Raw genomic sequence first — 14,091 nt, forward strand, 5'->3', positions numbered from 1 at the left:
CAGCGTCAACAATTTGGTCAAAAGGACTCAGCTGCAGGTTGGATAAGGTTGAATGGGTTTACCAATCTCGTTGCAATTGCGGAGCTTTTCCGCTGTCATGAACTAATCACGTAAGCTCGCTGTTTGCTTGCTGTGCAAGCGCCAGTGGGGGAGGATCTTGTTCCCGCGATCTAGTTTGGCCTGTTCTTAAATGCCCGCTCGGACCCTCCGGGCATCAGCATGTGCTTTTGCGATATCACGAACAGCGGCATCGTTGGCACCTGCATTCAAAAAGAACACTTGTACAGACGTGACCTGGTTTCAGAACTCGACCTGAGCAAGTTGCGATGACCGAATTCGGGTCAACGCCGTTCCGAATATCGTCGATCTCCTCTAAGGAATGCACTCGATCTCCCCTATTGCATACCTCTGGTCTGCTCCATCGAATAACGTACCCCGGGTTCTCAAGCTAAACTCCTCCATGCTTACCGAAGGCGAATAATTGAAGCCGGAAAACGCAAAGTGGTCACTCAGCGCTGTCAGGGAGTTCGAGGACAGATCTCGCGTACAGGCCGTACCCGTGGAAATTATTCTTGAGATACTAAGGACGGATTGCAGCACAAAAACCGGCGACCAGCGCTTTCTGGAGAACAAAAGAGACCGGAGAATCGAACGAAAACCTTTAGGCAAAGTAGAGTCCCCCTTCTTGGGCGACAGGTCCTGCATACCCAATGAGGCGCGCGTGGCGGTGCGAGATACGAGCGAGAGAATGCGATTGAGCACCGTGTTGAAAACAAGCTGCTCCAGCGTCGACGTTTTCAGGAGAAGGGAGGACAAAGCCTTCAGCAAAAAAGCCCTGTAGCGGAGAAGCTGGATCAGTGCAATACAGGGTAACACATACTCTGACTGACTGACCTTTGGCTCAGGCAAGATCTCGCCGCAGCGCACTTTCTCGGCAGCGACGACGAGGTTCCAACGTATCAAGGAGGTTCTCGTGGTTTGCACAAGAGAATGGCCCATGTATCGCTTGACAGTAGGTAAATTGTGGGTGTAGTCGCTCTTCATGGCATCAGCCCATTCTTTTGCGCGTTCTCCAGTTCCCTTGTTGAGGTGGAAATAACGTAGACGAATGTCTTCGATGCAGCCCATGACATACTTTTGACGAAAGGGTTCTTTGTAGAACGTATGCTGAATTGCAAATAGGCCCCGGGTCGCGGCTTTCGCAATCTATTGAATGAATGGTTAGACCGGAACTCAGGTCGAGACGATAGGGACGCTTTACGGGTCTCTTCGATTCTTGCAGATCATGACCTTCTGTCTTGAGAGCCACAATTTGTCCGGGCAAGAAGTCCAGATCTATTTGGCCGTCGAAAGTCATCTGAAGCAGAGAATTCAGCGATTATCGAAGAACAAGATGGACAGATTGAGCTGACAATGTACTCTCCTCGGATCACTCGGACCCACAACCTGACTAGGTTTGCCTTTGTACGGGCTTTGTCCACGTTGCTCCCCTCCAAGAGTTCTTCCATCTCTTTCGTCCAGATCCGGATCTCCTCGTCGCGTTCCATACAATATGTCTCGATGGTATTCACCATCCCAGAGAGGGTTTTCGTGGGAAATGTCTTGATTTCAGCTTCAAGGGCGAGTCGGTGAGCGTGGGCAGAACGGGATGCTGCGCTTGCCGAAAGAGGCACGAAGCCATGCGGCAAGATGGCCGGCGAGTCGCGATCGTTTGACCTCCCGAATTGAGATGTCGACATCTGATGCCAACGACCATGTGAAAAGGAGGAGAGGAACGATTCACGCTCAGCAGCCCCTCTGCTGGGTTCAGCTCGCTCCTCCTTTGTGAGACTTTCGGACTTTGGCAGCCGATGACTTTCTGACAGGAACAAACGCTCAAGCAATCCGAAACTTCGGACTGCCGAAAGCGTCTTGCTAGCGATGCTCGTGGTCCTCGTGGAGACAAGCGCCCTGCATCTCGAGGTGACTCGCGACTTGTGCCTACACAGAAATCAGAGTGCAACGAGGTATGGCAGTGGCAGAATGCAAACATGATACGTTCACTACTTCTTGCCGCCTCGTCCGCTCTTGCCCCCCTTTCCACCGCTCTTCTTGTCCTGCAGACTCGTGATACCTCGACCACCAGTGAGGTTTTTGATCGCTTTCCGATCGTTGACGAGACCTTTCGTTTCCTGCCGCGCGTTGGGGGCATCGTCGGAAACGCGAGTTCGCTTGTTCGTTGGTGTTGCTCCAATCGAGGTGAGAATGTTGAGCGATTTCGATCGTTCCGAGCTCGCCGAAACTTCGTTTGCGTCGAACTGAGCACACACGGCAAAGGCACGAACGAAATTAAGTCTCCGGTTTCCGGCGTTGAACTGTGGACTAAGAGAGGCTCACCTTTCGCTTGATGTTCTTCTCCTTGGTTTCTCCCTTGAGCTTGTCGTCGAACTTGCCGACACTTGCCGTACTCTTCTTCGTGCTCTTGAGCGTTCGTTCGAGTTCGAGCTTTTTCGAGTCCCGCGCGGCACTCCGCTTCTCCTTGTCGCTGGCCTGCGAAGCTGCGTTTGCCGCTGCCCGTTGCATGTTGCGCAGCCGTTGCGACTCGTTCTTGAGGGAGCGAGCCTTGCGGTCGGACTTGGCAGATGCAACTGGATCGTAGTTCGGGTCTGTTGCGCAAAATCGAAAAGAACGCTTGATCAATCAACTTACAGACTCTTGGTTGGTTAGATGTTTGGGCGACGTACCGGCTCCGTTCGGAACTTCGTGGATCCACTGTTCCTCCTTGTCCTTGTTCTTGCCCTTGTAGCCCCATCGAGGTACCCACTCCTGCTTGTCCTCGTCGTACACCAATCGGTCCTTCTTCTCTTTCGGTGCGATACCCTTGGCGTTTGCGAATGCCTGCCACTTGGTCATCGGGGCGGGTTTAGGCAGCTGGTGTCAAGCACAACTCGTACATCAGTGAAGACTCTCCCGGTTCAATAGCAAGACAATCTGATGCGACGTACAGGCTTCTCTCGGGGGAGACCAGTGGCGATGGCAGGGAGGTCAGCGACAACGCCTTCATCGACGATGCGAGTCGGTTGGTTGAAGATCTCGTTGACCAACAGCTGAATTCCATCCCGAGCGTTGCTGATCAGCACCTGTTCCTTGTCCTCTCTACTCAAAGGCAAGCAAGTCAGTCGCGAGTGCGAGTCGGAGCCCGCGAAGGGAAAGTGCAAACAGATCAACTACTTACTGGTAGGATTCGAGGTCGATAGGGTTCGGGTCGAAGCATGCGAGGAGACCGAGATCGAACTCGACTGGGAGCTCCTTCTGCACGGTGATGGCTTGCCTGTGGTGCCGGCGAGCGAGTTTAGTTGATGAGAATGAGAACTTGAACTTTTTTTCCCTCGTTACAGCCACCGGCTAGGGACGGTCGCGGACGGGACTTACTGCTTCGCGGCGGATTGTTCGAGAATATCGGAAACGTCCATGCTAGCGGGTGATGGGGAGGTTGGAGGAGAGAAGCGGATGAAGCTGGAGAAATGCATTGATTACAATCTTATGGATTAATACTGCCCAAATTCACCAATAGAATCGCGTGTGTCGACGCTTATGCCTCGACAGCTCTCTCATCCCGCGCTTCCGCTCCGCTAGACGATACTCCGACGAGCGTTGATCTTGACTGCTGATTCCGGACAGCATTCAGCCGCGCCGCCGCCCATCCGAACTTGACCAACTTGCGAGACGCGTCGCATCGCGCAGATCAATTCCTCGGACCTGCCCGTGATGGCGAAACACAGAGGATACGCGTCAGATGAGCAACAGTCTGAGAGCGAGCAGGAGTCGCTACGATCCGAGGATGAGCGCGACCTAGAGGACGATCAGGATGAGTTCCCGTCGGCACCGATGACAGCTCAAGAGAGGTACGCCCTCGCAGTCAGCTTATTTTGACAGGCTTAGAAGAATGCTGATAGTAAATTGATTGCTCAGGAAACGAGCGGCACTGCATCCACCGATTTCGTCAATCTGTTCCGCGCTGGGTGGCTTCGAAGAATTCCTCGACGACAACGGTCAGGTCTACACGGCATACAGTCTCGGTGACCAAGTCGTGGGTGCGTGATCCATACTTCCTGACGTTTTTAGTGCGCTCAAGCGAGTTCGCGCTGACCCCGCTCGAGCCCAAACAGGATGCTTGAAAGATCTCAAACGGTTCTGGCGGATGGACGAGAAGGACGATGACCGGACTGTTGCGAGAATCTTTCACGAAGTTGGAGTTCTCAAGAACGACCTGCTGCCCATCTTGTCGAGCACGCTTGGAACTGGCGCAAAGGGGGACCGGATTGCGCTCGCTTGCGGTGCGATAGGGTTCTCTCCTACTTCCTCTCGCGAGGCGCACTGATCGATTATCCGGCGAACAGTGGAACTGATTGGTGCCATGACGTGGCCGATCAACGTCGCTGAAGAGCTGAAAGACGCCCAGATTCTCGGAGAACTTAAACAAGCCGTCGATTATACTTCTCTCGTCCACGCTCACTTGTCGTACAAGGCAGCGATTCTGCGGCACGGGGCACTGAGACAAATGATGAATATTCTGGGAAATAGTCTCAGCAAAAGTCGAAGGTGCGTTTCCGAAGCTTACTGCAAGAACAAGCCAGTTCTTGAGTTTCTGACGGCAATCGAATCTATCCAGAGAACGCACGACAAAAGACGAGAACATCATCTCGCTAGTATTGCACACGTTCAGGAACTTGGCGGCCATTCAAGATCGCGTCACGACTTCGTCCTCTGCGGACGCGATCGAGCAATCTTCTCTTCAGGTACACAGCTTTGATCGAGACCGACATAGTTTGCAAACGGCGCTCACAACTCATGTGCTGCAAAACAGTCAGAATTGATCACGCAGTTGGAGTCGGAAAATATCCTCGAACTGTTACTAGCGATGGCGGCACAAGCAGATTCGACGGACTACGCCCCCTGGAACATGGTTGTGCTTGACATACTCCACCTGCTCTATCGGAGCGTGAGACCCGAGGAATTGATGGTCCCAGTCCAGAAGGTGATTCAGAGCCTCTCTACCAAGCCTTTGATGTTCCAAGCTGATCCATGTTGTCAGATCGAGGGCAACCGACTGAAAGACATGCTGGACATGGAGGCCCGAAAGTCGAATGACTTGTTCGGCTTGAAAGGGTCGCGTCATTCGAGGTTCGGCACTACCATTTCAGTTCAATCTCGCGCAAGTCTGCTCTCCGTCCTTGAATCAGGAGAACAGCAGCTGACATTTCGCGAACATTATACAGGACGGACAAAAGTACGTACTGCACAAGCAGTCGACTTTGGCTGAAGGTCCCGAAAGAACAATGGACAAGATCAAGAAGAGCAAGACGAAAAAAGTCCGACAGGAAGTAAGCATCATCCCTTCCCTGCCTCGAATCAGGCCGTGTCTGACTCTTTGTTGATGATGATGTTCCTGTGTTATAGAACGATCTCGCTCCACCAGCGAAACTAAGACCGGAAGCGATCAAAGCGCTGTACGAAACATCCAAGGTTTTTATTGAATCTGCTTTCAACCGTAGGCCAAGCTTTTGAGCTCAAGCTGGATGCTTCGCCAATACTGACAACAACGGCAAACAGCTTTCTTCTCGTCGGTATTGCGCGACATTCGAATGGAGCGACTCAAAGTCAGAGAATCGGATACCACTCGATTCCTGATCCTCGTACGATTCTTCCTCGATTTCTTCCTGCTTGTCTACCACGACGAGGAGTCTCGCGGAATATCGCACCTCAGCGAAGAAGGCCACGACTTTGGTCTGATCGCCGAAATGACGGAACCTCAGGCGATTGGTTTCGTCACTCAGCGAATGAAGGTCGGCTTGGAGGAAAAGGTGTGTATACTATTACTGAGTCTTTGCTCCTGTGGCTCCAGACTGACGGCTCCTTTCCGTGTAGCCTCCGCTGTGGACAGAGGTTCACGCAGGAATCGACTGTTTCAACCAAATGGCATGTCACTCTCTTCGAACTTAAAGACAACACCTTTGAGCTAATCTCATAACAAGGTTTGCAGCTTCTTACGATCGAAGCATTGCAGTTGTCCGGCATTCCGGATCATATCGACGTCGCCGAGATCCTGCAGAACAAACTCTACTATGAAGCTGAGACTCTCGACATGGTCCTGACGGTGCTGACAAAATATACGAACCAGTCCTACAAGTCAGTATTCGTGGCTATCCTACATTTTGCCGGTGTCTGATACGTCTTGGCTGTAGGTATCTGGATTCGACCATCACTCTCGCTTACACCCTGCTGCGCATGCTTGAAAAGTTTTCCAAATCGAAAGCGTACATGTACGTGCGTAAGAAGAAGGCTGGGCGAGCGGGGAAGAAGAAGAGTAAGTGATTCAGCTCGGATATCCTGCATAGGCCCTAATCTGACAAAATCTGCTTCTTTCAGGCAAAGCTGGCGACGAGAATGGTGAAGATGGTCTCGGCCTGGGACACGATGAAGAAGAGGAAGAGATAGAGAGGGGTACTGTGTCTTTCGGAGAGCACGCTTTCCAGTTCGAAAAGTTTGAACAAGTATGTCCTATCTTTCGGGGCTCTCTTTGCTCCTTTGCAAAGCTCACAATAGCTTTTCTTGGCGCTCAGCGATTCGCAGACGAGGCGGTCCTGGCGACATGCATGATCTACCTTGAATCGTACAAATCGTTCAAATCGCCGGAACAAATGAAGCGGATTGTTGCGCTTATGCACCGACAAGCGATCAAAGCCAAATCTGAGGGACTCTTCTACAAAGTACCCTAGTCCCATCTTGTGAAACTCCTCAGAGACAACGACTGACCCCCTGCACGTGCGCACAGCCTACCGTGCTCGAGCTCTTCAAGCGGATTCTCGAGGATTCGGATATTGCGTCGGCTCGTCAAGGTCCCAATGTCGACTTGCGAAAGTTGATTGAGTATATTCTCAAGAAGTTCTTCAAAGCTGTTCGCGAGCATCCGTTGCTCCTGCTCGAAGTGCGCTCCGTCTTTCCCCTTCCACCACGCGTCGAAAAGTCATGCTGATTGTGTTGCGATATCAAGTGCTTCTATCCCAAGACCAAGACTCAGCTAGGCAAGATGCGCCTAGGCGAGACGGACCCTTATGCATCAAGCGACGACGACACCCCTGCTTATCGGGTATGCCTCTCCTGCACTCATTCCGTCTTTGCGTAGCCTTGACGCTGATCCATCCTGTATCGATTCACCCTCCCGCTCAATAGGCCAAAAAGATCGGCGAGGTCGAAGTCGAGCCTGGATTCTCGCACACCCAGCAAATCGGAATTGCAATCACCTGCTTGATCGAGACAGGCAAGTTGCCCCTGATTGAGACTCTTCAAGATGTAAGCGCATTCCTCGGGGACTGCGACCTTTCAGCCTGTTCCCATGCTGACCCGACTCTTGTCCGTAGCAACTTCGTCGTGCGTCTGGCGATCGTACCGAGATCGTGCTCACGACGGATGGCGCTCCCGAGTCTGCCAATCCTCTGGACGCCGAGACTTCAGATGCAGATTCGCGAGCTCAAGCCGCGAGGCTAAAGGGTCCTTCTGAAGCTGCGATCGCGCTGTTTGCGCCGCACAATGTCGACTTTGGACCGGACGACGAACAGAAGGAAGCGGCGTCGACGGATCCTCACTACAAGCTGTTGATGCGATTGCTTGGGTGGGAGAGTGCTGAAGGCAAGTCGCTCTCTCCCTCGCGACCCAGTCGGTCGCATTGCTTGGCTGACGAGAATGGGTCAATCTTGTAATCGACAGCGCCCGAATCAGCTGGTCTCACATGGTCGATTCCTGCGCCGCTCCTGCCCTCGAAGCTCCAACAGGATGTCGAAGTCATCAACGGGTTCCTGCTCGACCCGATCGACCCGCAGAACGGCAAGTCTGCGGCAGATCTCTTGCGCAAACAGCGCAAGAAGCCTGTCAGGCGTCGGAGAAAGATTGCGAGCGAGGACGAAATGGAACTTGACTCGGATGAAGATGGCGAACCTGTCCCGAAAGAGAAGAAGAGGAAGCAGAAACAGAAGAAACGAGAAGAGGAGGAGACGGCATACAAGAGTGCTCAGTTCGTGCGTTGACCCTTCCTTACCTGTCTCGCCCAACTTCCCTCGATTCACGACAATGTGTGTGCTGACGTGTGCACAACAGATTGAGGATTCGGACGATGACGAAGAGGCGGACAAGCGGTTCTTTGCTGCCGAAGCTGCCCTACGTGAGCAACTCGCGGCGGGTACGCTATCTGCTCACCTCGGTGCTGGAACGAGGAAGAAAGCCCCCGAGAAGGGCAAGTCGGCCTCTCAGACGGCCTCGAAGACTCAATCGAAGAAGAAGGATGCGGCGACAAAGGCGCGAGGCGGGAAGCTAGCGAAGAAAGCGAAGAAGACAAAGTTCGAGTCGGAGCTCGTGTCCGATATCGAAGACGAAGACGATGACCGCATGGTTGAGAAACTGCGACGAGCTGCAGAAAAGGAGGGCGCAGAAGCGGACGAGGAGGAGGACCGAGCGGCCACGAGTTCCCCGACCTCGTCTACGAGCACGTTGCGCAAACGAGCCGCTTCGGTCACTTCTGCATCTTCGGCAGCTGCCCTAGATGATAGCGATGCCGACGAAGCAGAAGAATCGGCAGGCAAATCCCAGGCCAAGAAGCGCAGGGTCATCCTCGACAGCGATGACGAAGAATGAGTCTAGAGCTCGGCAGGATCCCCCGTGTTGCACCGTACTATATCTCGCTGTTGTTTGTATCCATCCCATACCTGCAAGATGATCCTCGGTGTTTGTTCCAAAGTCTTCTCGACCGCAATCCTCGATACTACTCTCAACACTAGCAGAGGTCATAGAAGCGGCAAGCGAGGGATTGACCAGCCAGAATCAGCTTGTTGCAGACGTCCGACTTGTCGACAGACCAATGTAGCGCAGCACAGAGACCTGGCAAGTGCCGCCGGCTGTGGTGGGGAATTGCTGAGGGGTATATATGCACGGCACTGAGCTAGTGATTTCCTGCTAGCTTTACGACCGCGACTCATGTCGTTCCTCATAGAGCTACAGCATTGTCGTGTGCATTGCAGAAGGATTTCAAGGCGAGCAAAGAGGCTGGTCGAGAGGTGCCAGCCATTTGGTCGGATCCGAATTCCCCGTGCGGTCCACGCGCACAAACTCGCTCTGCACCAACTGTGTAATCTGCGCACGCAGACCCGCACCAAGAACAGCTGCTCCCGCACTCTCGACTTCAGTCGGGACAGAACAAAGCACTACCGCGCGTTCACTCACCTCGCGCCTTGATCTCGAACCGGCTCTTGCGTCCGACCTTGCCCTGCTTGAGCCGACCTCTGCCAACGCAAGCTTCCTGAGACTGCCCAAGATGAGGTCCACACCGACGGCGGCGCTGGTGCTGCCACTCCTCGTCATGCTCGCTCGAGCCCACGGCGATCATGCCGAGATCGACGACAACCCCGACTATACCTACGCAGAGCTACACATGGCTCAAGAGGTCAGTCTTCACTCTCTCCTTGCTTCAGCGCGCGAGGCAGGCCGACTGAAAAGGTCGGCATCGCGACAGCACCACATGGACTCTTTCGATATTCAAGCCTTCTTCCACCTGCACGACCTAAACCGGTCAGTTCTTACAATACATTCGAACACGACCAGAACTACTCGGTACTGACCATTTGACGCCTTTGTACAGAGACGGCGTGTTAGACCGCAACGAGCTCGAGTCAGTTTACGGTGTACATCATGAGAAGCGCAAGAAGGGGGCCAAGTCGATCGAGGTTCATACCGAGCAAGCGAAAGAGATTGTCACGGCCGTGCTCGAGAAGCTCGACGAGAACAAGGACGGAGTCCTGACCATGCGGGAGTTTGTGGCTGGCGGAGTCGGAGGTCTTCCGAATTTCAAGGGAGTCGATCACCTCGGACATCATTACGGTCAGCTCCTCTTGACCTTTTTCGTTTCGAGTGTTGGCGGAGCTGATCCGATAGTGATTGATTACAGATGCCGAAGGAGAGTACTTCCTGCAGTACGTCTCGGTCGAGCTCGCCTCCCTCCGAGCTGAGTCATGAGACTGACCCAAGCTCTGTATGTAGTCACGAGGAAAAGTACCACAACACGCCCGAAACCCAACGCGAGGAAGATTACATTCATCCCGAAGGTCCGTCATCTCCCTGTTCCTCGTTACGAGCAGCTTTTGATCTGGCCGCGACCTGGTGCTGGCATGACGTAGATATCGAACACTTCATGTCGCACGAGCAAATCGAAGCCGAGGAAGAAGAGAAAGTGGCGATCTTTACAGGCGAGGAGCCCGACATCCCTGCCGATGAACGTGTCACCGCCGAGGACGTTCAGCAACACATCTTCAACGAGCTCAATGGACTGTCGGACGAGCCAACCGATGCCGAGAAGGAGAGTCAGAGGGAACTCGACGAGAACGTCGGAAGCACCGCGACCGACCCGAGCGCACGCCCGGACAGCTCGAGGCCATGGACGACAGTTCCACCGAAACCTCGTGGCACTGTGTCGGCTGAAGAGCAGGCACGCCAGGAGCGCGCCTCGTTTGCGAGACAACAGGCTGCCAAGTTTGGCAAGGATGTCAAGGAGGCGAGTCGGAGAGGCGATTGGGGTACGGGTGAATCTGCGTTCGAGCGACCACGGGATGCGGCAGACCGCCTGAGGAAGAACATCCCTTACAAGTACAAGGTTCGTCTTCTCTCCTTGCTCCAAGCTGCCGAGATCCTGATGTGTTCATGTTCGTGCAATAGGTGAAGAAATCGTGGTGGGGCGAATTCTAAATTCGTATGTCTCGCTCGCTCCTTCTCGCTTCCTCTTCGTTGAAAGACGTTGAGCTGCTTCACCTATAGTAGCATTGCTTCCGATCGCAACTTTGCCACCCTGCGGCTTTCGCTGGTTCGACTTCAATTGTATTTTTCCGACGCTTGCTCGACGTCGCTCCGTAAAGGTAGCATAACTGCATCAGATGCCGCAATGATCTTATTTCCTGATTCAATGACGAGACGACGGGCTACGGCAGTCCGTTGAATGCTCACACCCCTCGGTCTGCACGTTGTTACGGGACCTCGGAAGCGGCATTGGAGGTCAGTGCTTCGTCCGCGGGGCGGCGCACAGCGTTCTTGACACGTTCGTAGGGCGTAGATGCAAGTGCAGCGGCTGTCTCCCTTCTCCGGATCTTACGGTATCCACAGAAGCCATGTCGAACATCAGACAAATCGTGCGTTCAAGGACAAACTCACAAACAACCTCGGGGAGGTCGTCTCGACACGCGTCTCGCCCTGGATCGTCTTCTCAGAACAGGACATTTCTCTATGAGAGGCACTCCGACATCCTGCCGGAAAATTCCGTGCTCTTACAAGGTGAACCCGAATGCAGCTGGGAGAGCTTAGAAGCGGCCGTCTCGGCGTTGGTCGACGTACTCGACCCCCGTGGGACGCTCGGGCACGTAGAAGGCTGGAAAAGCAGCATACTCGAAGCGTTCAAGTCTACCTGGAAGGATCTATCGTTCGGTTTCTGCCACGAGATACATCGCCGGCTCCAATACGCAGAAAGAGACCTCCAGCAGGAAATTCAAACGAAGCCCCCTTGGACTCCAGACCTCATCTTCAGCGGAAGGGTTGTAAGTTCAAATTGTTGCGGCGTTTAGATTATCCCAGTCTGACAATTACGCCCCCGTGGTATTGTAGCCGCCGCTTGAGCAGCTCATCTACGGCCTCGACGTCGAGATCTACTCGGAAAATGAAGCGAACGACGAACAGAGCGAGTCAGACGAGATCACTTCTTTCTTCCACCTCGCCGTCGTAAGCTTGGAAGCGGGATACGTAGAGGCACAGTATGCGGTCACTAACGCGGACTGTAAAGCAGACTCGTCACGTGCTCCTGTGTGCAAATTTACACGCTGCGAGCGAGCTCTTCTCGCGACCAATCCGAGACTTTGAACGGGGACTAGGAAGTTTGCGTGACGATTTTCCTCACCTCGCAGGCCGTCTCATCTCGACCGAGGATGTGAATTGGGACCGAATCTCGCCGAAGCAACGGCGATTCGCCATCAGCGTAATCGAGCTTATCAGGACGATCTTGGAGAAAGTCAAGGGCACAGGACAAGTGCCCCAAGAGCTGCTGTACCTCTGGGTTGTAAGTCTATTGCCTCTGCTCCACCTGCTTTCGGTGTTTAACATCGAGGACGCAAACAGCCGCCGCCGTACCTCATCTTGCGTGAGCTTGACACACAAAAGCCCAACGTTCACCACAGCTCGTCAGGGTTGCACCCACACAGCCAGCACTCTCTTGCAGGCTCGCACAGATCGCTCTCGATGCGCAAACAGCAAATCTACTTTGGCTGAGCACGAGCTCAAAGATGACGGAGCAGCAACGATGTCGGAGCAGGTCTCCGGCCCCCCCTTTTTGTTCTTGTTTTGTGCTTTTGTTTTCTGTAACGTCTGATTTGGCACGGGTATCTGTTTCCGGATTGTATTGCAGTGCTTCTGAGAACGCTAGTGGACGAGCCCGAACAGGCTACACCGAATCCGAGAGTGCCCGAGCGAGACTCGCGCGGTTCAGCGCCAAATCTCCCGCTCCTCGCGCTTTCGTGACATAGTCTGACCACGAATCGACGATTCCTCGTTCGACTGCAAACATCCTTTCGAACCGGGTTCGGGATCGATCGTGCTTGGCGGACGAATGTACAACGGTGACGCGAACTTGCGCTCGAACGCTCGCGTGGAACATTGGCGAGGCTTCGATCGCGGCCCGGTGCGAATCAAGACGAGGGATCTGATTCGAGGAAGGAAGAGAAGGAGATTGAGGCGAGTCCGATCGAAAAGGCCAGTCGTCTTTACGTTGCTGCTCGAGGGCAGTGAGGGATACGAACAGAGGGTGATCTGCGTGATGTAGAATGGGTCGGATGTCGGGTGGGATGGACAACGGATCCTGTTCACAGAGTGATGGATGGAAATGTTGACAGGTCAAATTGTCTGTGCTGTGAGGTATTTGGCGTGGTTTGTGCCGTAGCGACCGACCCAGGCCTCTGTGATGGGGCAGAATCCGTCAGTCCAGTACGTGCGAAACAACCAGTCTCAAAGCGCACAGATGCATTTCGTGCGAGCCCCATGGCGCCGTTGCTTTGGCGGACAAATTCGAGATAAAGTCCAAGTTGAGTGCAAGGCGTGCTGCTACATGAGCGACGAGCCAGTTGAGCGAGAGATCCGGCAGATCGTGTTCAGCGACTCCGCCTCCTACGTCCGAGTGACTGCCTGGGAACCACACTTGCAGGAGTTCTTGCTCGGGGACTCGAGGATTGCGCGTCAGGATGACTGGAGAGTAGCTCGGTCGATCTTCCGAGATGGCCAAGGCTTGGTACGCTCGTTCGATTTCGGCTTCGAGCTCGCAATCTGGCAGCGAGAACGGGTTGTGGTGCGGATCGATTTGGGGGACGGCTTCGAACAGCGCAAGCACCTGGACAAGAAATCCGTTTCGACTCGCCTTGATCTGAGCGTTTCTGCGAGACTTGATCTTGTGCGAGTCGAGAAGTTGGCGAAGTTCATCGTGCCTTCTGCGCCCTGACTTTGTCGTGATGTCGCGATTCGAACACAGGAGGGAGAAGACGTCGGGAAGGAAAGAGAGGGACGATAGAGGGTCGAGCAACCCGACAAGGCAAACGACGGACGCGACGATCCGGGCGAGGTATCCTCCTCGCGAGAACCCGTAGAGCTGAATCTCATCACCAGCTTCATAGTTCTGGCATAGCCAGTAATAGGCTTCCCGGCAGCGCTCAACCATGCCTTCGCCTAGAGCACCCTGTTTCGCCATGCACGCGGGGTGAGCGAGATCCAAGCGGGTCCCGAGGAAGAGCAGACCTACCTCGACTGTCCCGACCAGAAGACTCTGACCAGTACCCGGACCGGGTAAATACAGCTTGACTTGCTCGATTGGCTTGGCCTGACGATCGTCTTGACGGCAGATCGCATTGCAGATCCGAGCGATGTTGGTCAGCTTGCGCGGGTTGTCCTGAAAGTAAGCCGATTGCCACGAGCCGTCACAGCACACCACGAGCCGACGCATCTGAGGTGAATCAATCAAGTGAGCTCTGCAGCGAGACGGCCAGA

General features: G+C 54.0%; 5 protein-coding genes across 5 annotated transcripts; 3 read left to right on the forward strand and 2 right to left on the reverse strand.

Annotated features, from left to right (window-relative positions):
• Positions 1-2,042: 2,042 nt before the first annotated feature.
• On the reverse strand, positions 2,043-3,452 carry RRS1 (ribosome biogenesis protein RRS1; the record flags this gene model as incomplete). The annotated part of the gene is made up of 6 exons (XM_076678969.1): positions 2,043-2,297; positions 2,377-2,645; positions 2,724-2,910; positions 2,985-3,135; positions 3,215-3,310; positions 3,412-3,452. 6 exons carry the CDS (start codon positions 3,450-3,452, stop codon positions 2,043-2,045), a joined length of 999 nt encoding a protein of 332 aa, XP_076533966.1.
• A 295-nt stretch (positions 3,453-3,747) lies between these two features.
• TOF1 (Tof1p) lies at positions 3,748-8,667 on the forward strand (the record flags this gene model as incomplete). Its single annotated transcript, XM_076678970.1, has 21 exons — positions 3,748-3,884; positions 3,952-4,073; positions 4,149-4,316; positions 4,380-4,581; positions 4,652-4,778; positions 4,847-5,017; positions 5,075-5,194; positions 5,259-5,363; positions 5,440-5,530; positions 5,593-5,843; positions 5,908-5,958; positions 6,023-6,168; positions 6,225-6,346; positions 6,409-6,533; positions 6,603-6,749; positions 6,815-6,967; positions 7,034-7,129; positions 7,213-7,332; positions 7,401-7,668; positions 7,747-8,054; positions 8,134-8,667. 21 exons carry the CDS (start codon positions 3,748-3,750, stop codon positions 8,665-8,667), a joined length of 3,564 nt encoding a protein of 1,187 aa, XP_076533967.1.
• A 676-nt stretch (positions 8,668-9,343) lies between these two features.
• SSP120 (nucleobindin SSP120) lies at positions 9,344-10,767 on the forward strand (the record flags this gene model as incomplete). The annotated part of the gene is made up of 7 exons (XM_076678971.1): positions 9,344-9,472; positions 9,542-9,597; positions 9,668-9,906; positions 9,974-9,998; positions 10,066-10,130; positions 10,203-10,675; positions 10,738-10,767. 7 exons carry the CDS (start codon positions 9,344-9,346, stop codon positions 10,765-10,767), a joined length of 1,017 nt encoding a protein of 338 aa, XP_076533968.1.
• A 416-nt stretch (positions 10,768-11,183) lies between these two features.
• On the forward strand, positions 11,184-12,330 carry JCM15063_001838 (uncharacterized protein; the record flags this gene model as incomplete). The annotated part of the gene is made up of 4 exons (XM_076678972.1): positions 11,184-11,204; positions 11,674-11,787; positions 11,852-12,121; positions 12,181-12,330. 4 exons carry the CDS (start codon positions 11,184-11,186, stop codon positions 12,328-12,330), a joined length of 555 nt encoding a protein of 184 aa, XP_076533969.1.
• A 172-nt stretch (positions 12,331-12,502) lies between these two features.
• Positions 12,503-14,047, reverse strand: JCM15063_001839 (T6SS phospholipase effector Tle1-like catalytic domain-containing protein; the record flags this gene model as incomplete). Its single annotated transcript, XM_076678973.1, has 2 exons — positions 12,503-13,013; positions 13,074-14,047. The coding sequence occupies 2 exons, from the start codon at positions 14,045-14,047 to the stop codon at positions 12,503-12,505; spliced, it is 1,485 nt and encodes a 494-aa protein (XP_076533970.1).
• Between the last annotated feature and the right edge of the window lie 44 nt (positions 14,048-14,091).

The sequence above is a fragment of the Sporobolomyces koalae genome (assembly GCF_050403365.1).
Source record: "Sporobolomyces koalae JCM15063 DNA, S_koalae_JCM15063T_v1_ctg18, whole genome shotgun sequence".
In the NCBI taxonomy this organism is placed as follows: domain Eukaryota; kingdom Fungi; phylum Basidiomycota; class Microbotryomycetes; order Sporidiobolales; family Sporidiobolaceae; genus Sporobolomyces; species Sporobolomyces koalae.